We start from the raw sequence: 14130 nt of genomic DNA on the forward strand, positions 1-14130 counted from the left end.
GACCATCAAGCCACAAGTACAGACTTCAGAGTTCTGCATGCATGTATAAAACAAGGCTGGGGAATCTATTATAGCCTACAACACACACACACACAGTCTATTTTTCTCTACCGCATTCAAGCACAACATTTTGGTAAATGAGCAAGCTAAGGTCACGCTCCCTGTGAATACAGGGATAATGCACAAACACCTCGGGTGGAAACTCTTAAAAGAAAACAATATTAAAAGAAGAAAATCAAAGCACACCATTCAAACAGGCAGGGAGAGGGTTTTTTTGCTGTGTCTTATAAGATTCTAAACAATCTGGCCCCAGGCAAAAGGTCAGACATGGCTCATGCCGCAAAGCATTGTGGGACGCAGCCTTGTGAACTCACCAATCACAGAGTGGGAGCAAGCAATGAACCAGCAGAGTGTGAGCGCGGGCAAGAGAGAGCGAGAGACAGAGAAAGAGAGAGAGACAGAGAAGGAGAGAGAACAGAAGAGAACCATGGATAGAGGGAAGGTTATCATGATGGGGAGGGAAGGTAGGAGATAAGAGAAAGACAGAGGAAAAGGAAGACAGGAAAGAAAAATAGGGTCAACAGAAAAATGTGTTGGGAGTGTGGAGGATACAGATGGAAGAAAAAGGGACAGAGGGAGAGGGAGAGAAAAGAAAGGGACAGAAAGAGAGAAAGAGGGAGAGGGGGGGAGGGGACAGAAAGACATGTGTTGGGAGTGTTGATGATACACATGGAAGGAAAAAAGAGAGAGAGAAAGAGAGAGGGGAGGGAGTAGAGAAAAGGACAGAGAGAGAGAGAGAGAGAGGAGAGAAAGGGACAGAAAGAGAGAGAGAGATAGAGAGAAAGGGATAGAAAGAGAGACAGAGAGGGGGAGGAGAGAAAGGCGTGTGTGAGGAGTTAAGCCTTCAGCAAAGCGCTGGAACCCTGTCTGTTACGTAACCAGGGCAGCAATCTCAGCTCCGCTCACTCATGCACAACACACACCGAGCACAGCAGCAGCAGCAGCATGGGCAGCAAACACACACACACACACACACACACACACACACACACACACACACACACACTATTTCCATCTCTCTCTCTTTATTTCTCAGTTGCTCTCTTTCACACACAAACACAAGCATTATGTCTCCCTTTCTCTCTCTCTGTCACACACACTTGCACAATATCACAGAGTCAGTCATACCCTGCTGCTAGCCAGAGACAGGTCCAAAACAATCACAATCACAACTCAACCTAATTTGATGAGAACTGCATGTAATAATGGCTTTTAATTATTCGATTTCAAATCCAGGCACATCTTAATTTAAGGCCCCCCGGCGCTTTCTCTCTAAGATGCTTCATAAAATAAATATAATTTATCATACTGCCATTTAGATTAGAACCACAGCCGTAGAATTCTCAACATCACATAGCCGTCCAGTTTAAAAACATATTAGCAATCTTTTTGCAGGCAAGCAGCCTTCAAAGTCTTTTACAAAAATGGTGAGTGACACATTATGCCACATATCATAGTTGCAGAATTAAATAGTCAAAGATGTCCAGTGGCTTGTAGATGTGTTTTGTCTATCACAGGAGAATACACACTTGCCTAAACCATTCCTACCTGAAGGATCAAAACCTCCTCCAGAGGGCGCTGTTGGGGCAGCAGCTGCATCTGTGGGTGCTAGCAAGTCCCCAGCGGCCTCCAGCAGGTCATTCTGGGCGCTCGTGGGGGCTGGAGACGCCGTCGCGGCTGGAGCTGGGGCCAACGCCGGGGCCAGAGAAGGGGCTTCACCGGGGGCCAGCGATGGACTCAGGCCTGGGAGGGTAGGTTGGGATCAGACAATGTAGGTCTGTACTGTATGCCGAGGCTGACCTTGCTTAATACCATCATGCCCACTGCTTCTAGTCATTTAGTGCTGACAAAATAACAAACAAAAGTCCGGTTTCCCATACATGTTCCGGTTCCCATATACAGTAAGTCTAGTCCAAGTCCAACTTTCCGTTTCAGTCAATTTAACTTCTTTAAACTTCAATCAATCTCGATCCACAACATACAAGTCGCGGATAGATTGACACCAGTACCCGCCACGTGTAATGTCGTTTTTTTGTGACAGAATTAATTTTCTTATTATTGTTATTATTTGCATAACACATGGTCATTGTTTCACTGTACCGTCTCTAATACACAGGAAGTTCTTGCAATCCATGTGTGGAAACTGGTCCTATTAGTCTTCATTGTAACTGTGTCAGCTCTATCACACTGCAGCTCAGGGTGAGGTGGGGTCACAACTTCAGTTTTGATATGCTGCCGAGGAACTGAAGCCATGGCTTTACATGGCCGACCAGGCCGGACAGAGGAGCTTATAAATCTGTGTCCAATCTAATCCCTTATCAGAGCATTACAATACCGCCCCAATACCTATCATACTGCGTCTGAAAAACATCAAATACAATCATTCTAATCCATACTTCAAACAGCCCCAGTTTTACCCACTTGCAATGTTACACAGTGATCGATTAAGACAAACTATCAAAGATTCTAGAGCCGTTCACCCTGTTACCAGTTGATGAACCACTGAAATGATTTTGGAAACATTATTTTACGGAACAAAAAACTCCTCAGTGTTGCTTTGTGTCCTGGTCGGGCCGTGGTGTGTGTTCGCGTGGTGTTGTGGTTGGGGTGGGGCTGGCGCGGGCCCCGTTCTCTCTGCTCGCGGATGGTGGTGGGGGGTGTCTGCGGATGGGTGGCGCCGCCTGTGGGCGGACTCTGGCTGGCCATGCTCAGCCATGCTGCTCCGACGCGCGGTTCAGAGGTGGTGTGTGGGTTCGCCTGGGGGGGGGGGGCATTGGGGGGGGCATTGTGGGTGGGTGGATGTTGCGTGCGTGGTGGGTGGGTGGATGTTTGCACGCGTGGTGGACGATGTGCGGGATGCCTCTTCGGGTTTAACTGGGTAACCTATTCCTACGCACCTGTCCCCACAAAAGAGGTGTGTAAAAGCGTTTTGTAAACCCTCTATAGTATAACCATTTATATCACCATTGATATACTTATTAATACTTAATATGACTTACAGTAATACTAACACACTCTATTTCTCTTCCCTTTCCCCTATACCTCACCTGTGAGGTAAACCATCACCAGCCATCAACCATCTCTGTGCCTGTCCCTCATCACACCTGAAGTCACATCCCTCTGACTGCCCTACCATCGCCATTGCCTTCGCCATCCCTATGACTGCCCTAACATCGCCTGCTGTGGTTCCCTGCCCGAATCTTTGGCCCTCGGATCCCAGTGACCCATCACCTTCAGAAATAACTAATGGATTACTAATGGACAATTTATTCCCTACACTGGACTATTTGAACTTTCATTGTCATTGTAACTTTCAAACTACAAATGACTGTACTGTAACTGACCCAAGGCAGATGGGTTGGGCCCTTGAGTCGTGGGTCTGTCTGAGGTTTCTTCCTATATGTATCTCCAATTCTAGGGAGTTTTTCCTTGCCCCTGTTACTCATGGGCTCTCTTTGAATGTCTAACACTCTGTAAAGCGCCTTGAGACATGTGTAATGTATTGGCGCTCTATAAGCGACATTAAATTGAAATTGAAATTGAAATTAAATTGAAATTGAAATTAAAACTACTCCTCACCCCTGGGTCTAGCTACAGCGCAACAAAGCATGTGTAACATGGAGACACCATGAACACTCTAGTGTGTTCCCTGCGTTCCATGTGGCCAGTGAACACTTAAGATCTAGAATGCTGGTGTGGGTTCCCGAGCCGTACCTCCCAGCAGGTCAGCTCCTGTGGCGGTGGGGGCAATGGGCTGCAGGTCTCCAAGGGTATCTGATGGGGGGAGAGAACCAGGCATAGGGTCAGTGCAGTGAGTGCAGAAGTGCTCCTCTTCTGTTTTAGAACACATGCTACTCTAGAACACTCTAGAAGTCATGCTACTCTAGAACACTCTAGAACACATGCTACTCTAGAGCACTCTAGAACACATGCTACTCTAGAACTCTCTAGAAAACATGCTACTCTAGAACACTCTAGAATACTACGCTGTATCTGACACTGCGTTCAAGCAGCAGATAGCATAATCCGCCCCAAAATGTGATCCTCTGGGCATTATCGGCTGACAAATGTGCTTATAATATCTGAAGCCATACAAGTGAAACACTATCATCTTTAAGTGCAAAAGTGTTCTCTCAGATGGGATTAGTAGAGTGAATAAGAAACAAGAAGGAGACAGTGATGTCATGCTCAGCAAGCTGAACTGAGTGGGATTCAACCGAAGCTTTTATCCAAAATGACCGGGCCTTGTAACATCAGGGTCGAGTTTGTAACCCGGGGCGACTGTTTCTCAGGTGTACAGGTGGACATTCTAAGAGAGAGCTACCCACCTCCGAAGAGGTCGATGACCGGGGCGGCGTCAGGTTTGGGCGGAGAGGATGCAGTGATGTCACCACCCACTGAAGCGGCGGGAGGGGCCGCAGGGGAAAGATCTAGAGGAGAGAGAGAGAGAGAGAGGGGAGAGAGAGAGAAAGAGAGAGAGAACAGCGATGAAAAAGATGCATAAAAGTGTATTTATATAGCACCTTTCATACACATTGGTTGTTAAAAGCGCAGATAAAAAACACAAGAGAGAGAGAGAGAAAGAGAGAGAACAGAAAGAGAAGGAGTAGAGAGATTAAAAGAGAGGAGGATAGAGGAGACAGAGGAATGAGAGGACAGGTGGACACTCCCATTAATAGACGGACACTTAGATCCACAACACCACTGAGGGAGACTCAGCGCACAAGTCACTGTGGGACACGCAACAATACAGGAAGTGGCTCAGGAATACAGGAAGAGACTCACCCGACAGCAGATCACCAGTCACATTAGCCTCAGGGGGAAGAGGGGAGGGCCCACGGGAGATTGTAGGGAGATCTGGCCAATCAGAAGTCAGAGCAGGAGGAAGAGGGGGAAGAGGAGAGGAGAAATAAAAAAAAAAGTGAGGGCAGGAAGGACAGAGAGAGTGCGCTAGAGAGATCATGCCATCGTCAAGGGTTACTTTGACTCACTAACACGCGTGCATCAACATGCACCAGTGGTGCTCCATCACTATGACAGGAAGACATCACACGAAGACAGACCAGGACGTGTGGAGGAGAGACAGACCACAGAGGAGGCAGTAGACGAAGAGAAAGGGAGGAAGGAGAGGAGGAAGAGAACAAGGAAGAGGAGGAGGAGGAGGAGGAGGAGAACGAAGACAACCAGAGGGGATGAAGACATTGAACACTAAACAAGTCAGTCAACTCTTGTACCTGCACCAAATAGGCCTATGCTAGGAGTAGCGTCTGCTTTGGATGCTGAGGGGGAGGTTTGCTCAGGCATAGAATCAAACATATCTATGAACAAGGACACACACACACACACACACACACACACACGTTTCAACTCAAGGAGTTGCATAGGAGCAGCAGTAACCAATCAGAGACAGGCAAATGCAAGGCAGCAAACAAGTCATACGTGTAATCAAGAGTAAGCAAAATTAAAGCAAAATTTATCTTAACAAGCTAAAAACAATTGGGCTAAAATAAAAGGAAAAACTGGTAAATTTGAAGAAATAGATCTTAGCAAAGTTGATTTAGCAAATTTAGCAATAGATACTAGTGAAAGTGTTACTGCAAGGGGAATAGTCACAAGGGGAAAGATGTTGCCGTGAGGGACAGCATCTTTCCTCTAGTTTTGACTACCTGCAGTAGGAGATTTAGTTTCAGAGTCTGAATCGTTGAACGACCCCTCTTGACCTAAGAGAAATGAGAAGATACGGCCAGTCCGGGACCGCTGGGTGTGAGTTTAAAGCCTCAACATGAGTATCCGATACCTGGTTCAGCAAGGGGGATCACATAGTCTACAGTCACAATGAAATGTACAGGTAGCCAGAGGTAAACTTAAATGGATTTGCAGAGGTGGTCATCAAAATGTTTCGATTAAATTAAGTATTTAGTTTGAATACATAAAAAAATAAAACCTCCATAAGCCACCAAAATGATAAAACATAAGGATGAAACATAACCACAGTGCAAATCATATTAATGAGAAATAAGAAAAGCAGAAAATAAGTTGTGAGAATGAGCAGAGCAAGACCAGGTTAAAGTGATAGTGGGGCTGGCAGCAGAGCAAGGGGAGAAAGAGCAAAGAGGGCAGAGCAAAAACTACAAGTCCCATGATGCACAGCAAAATGCAGATACAGGAAGAGCCGCAGAAAGAAGCACAGAGTCAAACAGAGTAGTGAGAGGAAGAGTGGGCGAGAGAGCTTGACACAAGGAGAGAGAACAGAGAAGAAACAGAGAGAGAGAGTGAGACAGTAGAACAGGGCCAAGAGATATGGAAAAAGACATGAAAAGACAGGCAGAGAGAGAGAGAGAGAGAGAGAGAGAGAGAGGGGTAGAGAAAACATTAAGAGAAGATAAATGATTGGGGAGAGAAAGAAACAGATAGAGTGATAGAAATCAATACAGACAGACAGACAGACAGACAGACAGAGAGAAATGACAGATCATTGGGGAGAGAGTGGGAGTGAGAGGAGTGAGAGACAAAGAGTGAGTGTGAGAGAGAGAGTGAGAAAGGGACAGAGAGAGGCCGAGAGACAGAGAGAGAGAGAGAGAGTCCTGTTAGAGAATGAAATGGAAGCAGAAGTCTTTACCACCAAAAAGGTCTAGGGAGGGAGCCGAGGCGGGTGCAGCAGCAGCAGCAGCAGCTTCGGAGGCCGTGGAGGCCGTGGTGGTGGTGGTGGTGGGGGCAGCGGCGTCTGGGGAGGTGGCAGCGGAGGTGGCAGCGGAGGTGACGATGGCGGTGGCGGCATCAGGGGAGGTGGTGGCAGCAGCAGCAGCAGCATCAGCACCAGCGGTGGCATCAGCATCAGCATCAGTGGCGCTGGGCGAGGGAAAGGAGATCTCCGCACCCGCCGTGGGGCTGGCAGCCGCCGCCGCCGCCGCGCCAACGTCTACTGGCTTCATGGCAAAGAGATCCAGCTCTGGGGCCATGGCTCCACTCCCTTCTGATGGAGCGAATGGGTCTTTATTTACCATGGAGGGGTTGCAGAAGAGAGAGAGAGAGAGAGAGAGAGAGAGAGGGGCAGAGATGGGGGCGTTAGGGGTGGGTGGGTTAGGTGGGGGTGAGAAAAGGGTGGAGGGATAAGATTTAAAAAGGAGATTTGTTAGTCATCAATCAGCACTGAGAAAAAAAAAACCCAAATCAACACATAAGCACACACAGAAAACCAAAAGCTTCAGGTTTTCTGTAAGATCGGAACAGGAGGGCGTGGAACGGGGAGATAAAAAAGCAAAAAGCACGGTTGGATTTGATCCGGGAGGCCACCATTAACCTTTCTGCTGCAGCCACAGATAACCATAGACTCACATCCAGCTAACCACAGACACAGACAGAAGACACAGACACGGATGGGCCAGATATGTCTGTGTCCCTGGTGCGGTCTCCATGGAGACAGACTGTGTAACCACTCTTCCTAACTGCATTCTACCACAGCACTGGGTTCCTGTGCCGGTTCTACTAAGGCCATGTGGACACAGGAGAACGTTAATGCTTCAGAGAGGGGACGGTGGAGGAGGGGTGGGGAAGGGCGGTTCTAACAGTGTTCTAGAGTAATTGTATGTCTCCAGAAAAACAAAGGCAACACACACACACACACACACACACACACACGGAATGGAGATAGATAACTCTATAGCGGATATTGTCATTCTAAGCTTTATCTTTTATCAGTTCTTATTTAGGGTCCTATGGGTACTTACTTGGTCCATGCCCCCCAAAAAAGCAAGAGACACAAGAAGAAGATGTAAAAGACTGATCAGTTCATGTTTGTCACATCATCAAACACACACATATGGTGTTGAGGGGAGCCGAGGGAGAGCCAGGCGATCTAGGGATATTCCTGTGAATATTCCTGGATGAGAACGGTTAGTTGGGACTTGGGAGTGGTAGCTGTAGCTGTGGTGGTTAGGGGACGAGGGGGGTGTTAGGGAGGGTAAGCTGCAGAGGTGGAAAGTCCAGGGTCAGAAAGTTGAAGTCCATGCCAGTATTTTGTTAATGTGATAGCATCTTTTTGTGCAGCCCGAGTGCCTGCTTAAATGCCAGCGCTGTCTTGCTAAGATCTCAGTGTGGAGAGCCGCTAATGAGAATGTATTCAGGGTGCTTCTCTGACGACAACAACGTTGTGGAGAGTCGTGGAGGAAGCAAATGCAAGCTTCAAGCTAATAGAATAGAGTGTTAGCAAGATAAACCGCAAATGGACCATTTTTATCTGTAATGTGGATACATTTCCTGACTATCAAGCAGAGTTAGAGTGCATCCAAGCCCATTCTCCATGAAAAAAACCTTGCCCTTTAGCGGTACAGGCAAATTCCATTCATTACTGGGCTTGGCATAGCTTGGAAAAACTTTACAGGGTCAATACCAAGCAATATGCTCTGAATTGATGTAACTTTCAACGTAACTTTGGTAAGTGTAATGTTGTAGCTTGTTAGTGATCAATGACTTACAGTCATAAAAAAGATTTATTGGAAACAAGGCTTTGGCACACAGCCATTCACCAGGTTATTTGAATGAAGGAGATCCGGAGGAAGCTCTGTGTACCCAATCATTGTTTCCAATTCATCTTTCATAACTTCAAATGAAGAAGAGTGAGGAAGTCCTTTTCTCAATTACAGCCTGCCCTTGGTCTTCTCTGACACACCTGACCATCTACAGGTGCACAGAAATGATGCTCCTAGCAATGTCTTACACGGAGTTTTTGAGGGACCCACACACACACACACACCCCTGTCTGTCCTGTTCTCCCTTTCGGCTTGTCTTATATGTCTTATATGTTGTGCGTCTTATATTTCACTATGCCTGCATGGAGGAATTGCCCCTCAGGGATAAATTGAATTGGAATTGAATTGAATTGAATTTAATTTAATTGAATAGCACCTGCAGCACTTCGGCTCTCTGACCCTGGACTTGTGTCATACTCTGGCAGTGCAAGGCTGCAGATCGAAGCATTCTTTGACCCTCTCTGCATATGACCACCGGGCTGGACTGCGCTGGACTGCGCTGGACTGCGCTGGACGGGGACTTTAGGGCCGCACAGGGTGTGTTTCGTCCAGTGAGGCTGGGAGAGTCCATTCTCTACTGGGAGAGTCCATTCTCTACTTGGCCAGTTAGTGATTTGGGAAGCGGGTTGGTTGCAAAAATTCTGAAGCAATGCGGCAGAATCTTCATCAACAACACAGGACAGGACTTGACAGGACTGGACAGGACAGGACAGGATCCAGACACAAGGTCTCACTGATAGTGGACTAGAGCGGACACACTCCACGCCACGACCCACCAACACAAAACACTGCTGAATTGTTTGGTGTAGTTGTTACTGGGATTGACCCACACACACTCACACACTCATCACACACATGGATACTCATCACACACAAACACACACAGATACTCATCACATACACAGATACTCAAACACACACACACACACACAGATATAGTGCACCTACACAAGGATAGTACTACACTAAGATACTCACTCAAAATCTGAGCTGCTAACAAATAAAGCACAGAAGAGACACACACATACACAATCATACAGTTGTCAACCTCACAGATTTACAAAACATACACACACACATACAGACAGACTCACACACACACACACACACACACACACACACACACACACACACACACAAAAGACACACAGACGCATACACATGCAAATACAAAACATGTAAAACACGCAATACATACAAACATACAAACACGCACACACACACACACACACACACACACAATGCTGAAAGGCAGTGTAATCTCATCACCCACCAGATCCGGCACATGCATCAACAGCAGCTACTGGAGCACCGCCCCCAGTGGGCGGGCCTTCCCCGGGGGAGGGAGCAAACGCGTCTGATTGGACACCGCAGATGAGGGGGGGCGGGGTCAAAGGCAAACATCAACAGAGCAGCCAGTTGGAAACAACAAACAAACAAACAAACAAACAAACAAATAGATGAAAAGGCGAAAGAAAGAGAGAGAGAGAGAGAGAAATTGAGAACGTGAAGGTGAGCAGGGAAAAGAAGAAGCTGTACACAGGCCAAACTGGTCCTCTATCTCAGATGCAGGCTGGGAGATAGCAAGTGACTCTGAGGCAGCCGTGTCGTGTGGCCCAGCTCTGGCCCGAATGCGGCAGAGTCAGTCGCTATCTGTGAAAGCTTGATTCCTGGAGAGCTGGTGTGTGTGCATGCAGAGTGCCTGCCGACGTCTTTATCATAATCTTGATTCATCGTTAGACTGCAGTGCAAAGACAGTACCCGTCATTTCCCAACTATTAGCCGCACGCAGCTTATACATTGATTTTGCCAAATTTCTTCAGCTATAAAGTTAATACACAGGCGCAATTAATATGGTATTAATATGGTTTTGTTTCTTTCAACTTGCATAAAACACACAACTTGCAGCTTATACACAATGCGGCTAATACACAGGAAATGACTGTGACGCACAAAGCTAATTTGCTAAGCTGCTCAGTTCACTGTCACGGCGTCCTCCCCTGGACTGGACGTCCATCTGCGCACCAGACCAGACCTCCAGGAATGGAGACGTCACCTCCTCATCACAGATCATTCATGTCATTAAACATCAGGCTACGTGGAGAAGCAGTTTAGTCTGGGCCCTTCGTACTCAATGAAGGAGCTGGAAGAAATGGCTGCACAAAACATACAGTATGTTTTCAATTGTTATTATGACTCAAGCCAGGCTCTGTTAGGGGGTCGAGAAGATCAAAGGGTCTGATGGACTCGCCTTTGATTTCAGCAGGATTAGGAGAAGGAGGCTGAAGGTTTCCCCTCAGAAGGGTGGTTAGTGAGAGTTTAATAGCGTTTAATAGGGTTTGTATGTATTTAGCTTGGTCATTGATTAAACTGCAAATATTTAATCAATATTCTTTTGAAAGAAGACAGGATAGGGAAAAGGCCAGGTCACTGTGCAGTGGGGAACAGCAGAATAAATGATACATAGCTGGTTGCCAGTACACTGTAATGGGATTATTTGGTTAGAGGGGCTCCGGTGAGATGTCCAGACTGATTTAGAGAGTGAGATCCAGTGTGTGAGGGGGAGTAATGGCTGCATAGCCCTCTACAGCGTTACTGTATACAACTCTCATTCTACTACATGTGCTAGTGTGCCGGATGTGTCCGGTCTGAAGACGTTAACCCTTTCAGCGCGTCACAGTTGACCAGACACCTGTTGCCTAGACAACCCCCAGGCTGATTTCGGCGCACCGCGACGAACCCACTGACCTCCGAACAGGTCCATGTCGGAGATGGAGGTGGTGGGGGCGGGCACAGGCAGGGCCGCGACTGCCGCAGGGGCAGGAGCAGCAGCGGCCGCGGCGGGTTCTGATTGGCCGTTGGCCTCAGCGTTGGCCCGAGCAGCCGCGTCAGGGGTGGAGTCGGTAGCAGGCTCAGCAGAGCTAGCGGCAGCAGGAGCAGTCAGGGAGTCTGATGGAAACCCCATGCACACACACACACACGTATGCACGCGCACACACACACACACACACACACACACACACACACACGCACATGCACACACACCCACACACACGCACACACACACACACACACACATGCACACCCACACACATGCACACCCACACGAACACACGCACACACACACACGCACGCGCACGCGCACACACACACACACACACACACACACACACACAGCAATGTTGAAATACAACCATCATATCACATCACACACACATACACCCACACCAACCAAGTGGAGGATAACCAAGGAGGAGAGAAAGACAGCTTGTTGAGATCATTTAGAGAAAGTTGACAATGCTGACTATACTGAACGGGCACTGATTGAGACAGAAGCAGTTAAAAAGCAGACAAGAAATCAACAAATAGATCTGTCTGTGCACATAGTGTTACAAACACACACGGTCTGTGCACCCAAAGGAATCTGGACATGTAAGTGTTTAGAGAGGTACTGGATAAACTCTGTAGTCCGAATAACAAACACTGGAGCTGTTTTAGAGAGGGAAGCAATCAACAGTGTTACTTACCCCCACCCAAGAGATCTTCCGCACCATGAGAAAGAGACAGAGAGAGACAGAGAGAGAGAGAGAGAGAGAGAGAGAGAGAGAGAGAGAGAGAGAGAGAGAGAGAGAGATGGAGAGAGAGAGAGAGAGAGAGAGAGAGAGAGAGGGAGAGAGAAAGAGAAAGAGAGAGAGATGGAAATAAATAAAGAACAAGAAGGGAGAGAAGAGGAAAAGGCAGGAAAGGGAGTAAACAGAGAAATACCATTAGAGTGGCATAAACAGTAAACACACACACACACACACACACACACACACACACACACAGAGGGAGACACACATCTCTATCCATCTGGATTATCAAATCCAATCATTGTAAGCCTCTGCTGAATATGAACTGGATGGAAACCCGGATAATAGTCTGGCAACTCATTTTCCCACACAGAGGCCTCATCCGAGCTGCAGCTCAGCACCAGGGAAGGGGGCATCCACAGCCAGGTGGGTCCTCCAGGCCAAATGAACCGTGCTAACTAAATCATCACTGGACAGACATGGTGAGGGACAGAGTCCCAACTGTACTCATTAACAGCCGTGCTATGTCTGAGCCCATGCTGGACCACAGGGATCAGCAGCCCATAATCTCTGATACTGAGCTGGCTCTAACCAGGCCCGGCAGTGGGGCAGATCTGGATTAGATCTGGATTGAAACCGGACTAATCTGGATTGGATTTGAATTGGATCGGGACTGGCTCTGCTACTTTCCCTTCCCAGATACAGCTGTAGTAGAGCACTGGCTCCAGTGGCGTTATAGTCACTGTATGACTCATTCAGTAGGTGAATGATCAGGAGGACCATACAGCTGCTTTCATGTGGTGCACACTAGCGGTCTCTCTCCATCCCTAACTGTAGCAATCCAAGCCGCGTAGCATATTAGCAGCTAATGCTAGCACGCCAGGCTCTGATTGGAGTCTCTTCCACATCCAGCAGCTGAGCTGCCAGAGCGATGGCTCCTGCTGCATCCTCATCACTGGTGCATCCTCACGTGGCTCACGTGCTCCATTAAGCATCCTGAAAACGGCTTTCATTTAGCAACACTTCCCCTCACTAATGGTGTCACTTCATCACAAAGAGCACACACATGCCCTCGGCGCTGTTAGCATTTCCGCCTGTTGATTGGTTTCGGAGCGCTCTGTACAGTCAGCGAGATTAAAAAGCGAGCGTTTGCAGGCCACTTTAGCGCGTCTTATAAATCAATATGATTTACTGAATACTTCAGCAGGTCCATTCATCATTAGTAATAATTCAGCACCTGAGTGAGTGAGTGAAAGGGGAATGTGGGGCATATTGGCAAAGCACTCAATGACATCTGAGCTGAGCCCAGCACATGGAGTTCAGAGAGAAACTAGCCCACTGAGACCACCCTCTCAGAGTTCAGTGTGTGTGTGTGTGTGTGTGTGTGTGTGTGTGTCTGTGTGTGTGTGTGTGTGTGTGTGTGTGTGTGTGTGTGTGTGTGTGTGTCTGTGTGTGTGTGTGTGTGTGAGAGAGAGAGAGAGAGAGAGAGAGAGAGAGAGAAACTAGCCCACTGAGACCACCCTCGCAGAGTTCTGTCATCACAATGCAAATCAACAGCATCTTAGAGAGTGCTCTGTATGGGTGCATTGGGCATATGTGTGTGTGTGTGTGTGTGTGTGTGTGTGTGTGTGTGTGTATATGTGTGTGTGTGTGTGTGTGTGTGTGTGTGTGTGTGTGTGTGTGTGTGTGTGTAGAGAAGATGTGAGTGTGTATGTGTGTGTGTGTATGTATGTGTGTGTGTGGAGAAGATGTGAGTATGTGTGTGTGTGCATGTGTGTGTGTGTGTGGTATTGGTATTTAGTTTACCTCCCCAGGAGGATGTCGGAGGTCCTGAACTTGCTCCTGGAGCCAACAGGTCAAAGTCCACAAGGTCATTAGACAAGCCGCTACAGAGACACAAAGACAAAGAGGGAGAGAAAGAGAGAGAGATAGAGAGAGATAGAAAAAGAGAGAGAAAGAGAGAGTGTGTG

The 14130-nt window shown here is 47.6% G+C and overlaps 1 protein-coding gene across 1 annotated transcript in view; it reads right to left on the minus strand.

Annotated features, from left to right (window-relative positions):
• snap91a (synaptosome associated protein 91a) overlaps positions 1 to 14130 on the minus strand; it is a 58155-nt gene that overhangs the window by 4571 nt on the left and 39454 nt on the right. The window contains exons 11-20 of the mRNA XM_062537934.1: positions 13967 to 14046; positions 11337 to 11537; positions 9862 to 9945; positions 6680 to 7030; positions 5727 to 5780; positions 5295 to 5378; positions 4846 to 4917; positions 4389 to 4490; positions 3775 to 3834; positions 1609 to 1803 (exon numbers count right to left, since the gene is read on the minus strand). Coding sequence (XP_062393918.1) covers positions 1609 to 1803; positions 3775 to 3834; positions 4389 to 4490; positions 4846 to 4917; positions 5295 to 5378; positions 5727 to 5780; positions 6680 to 7030; positions 9862 to 9945; positions 11337 to 11537; positions 13967 to 14046 — 1283 coding nt within the window. The remainder of the gene's footprint in view (positions 1 to 1608; positions 1804 to 3774; positions 3835 to 4388; positions 4491 to 4845; positions 4918 to 5294; positions 5379 to 5726; positions 5781 to 6679; positions 7031 to 9861; positions 9946 to 11336; positions 11538 to 13966; positions 14047 to 14130) is intronic.

This window comes from Sardina pilchardus, chromosome 6 (genome assembly GCF_963854185.1).
Source record: "Sardina pilchardus chromosome 6, fSarPil1.1, whole genome shotgun sequence".
Classification (NCBI taxonomy): domain Eukaryota; kingdom Metazoa; phylum Chordata; class Actinopteri; order Clupeiformes; family Clupeidae; genus Sardina; species Sardina pilchardus.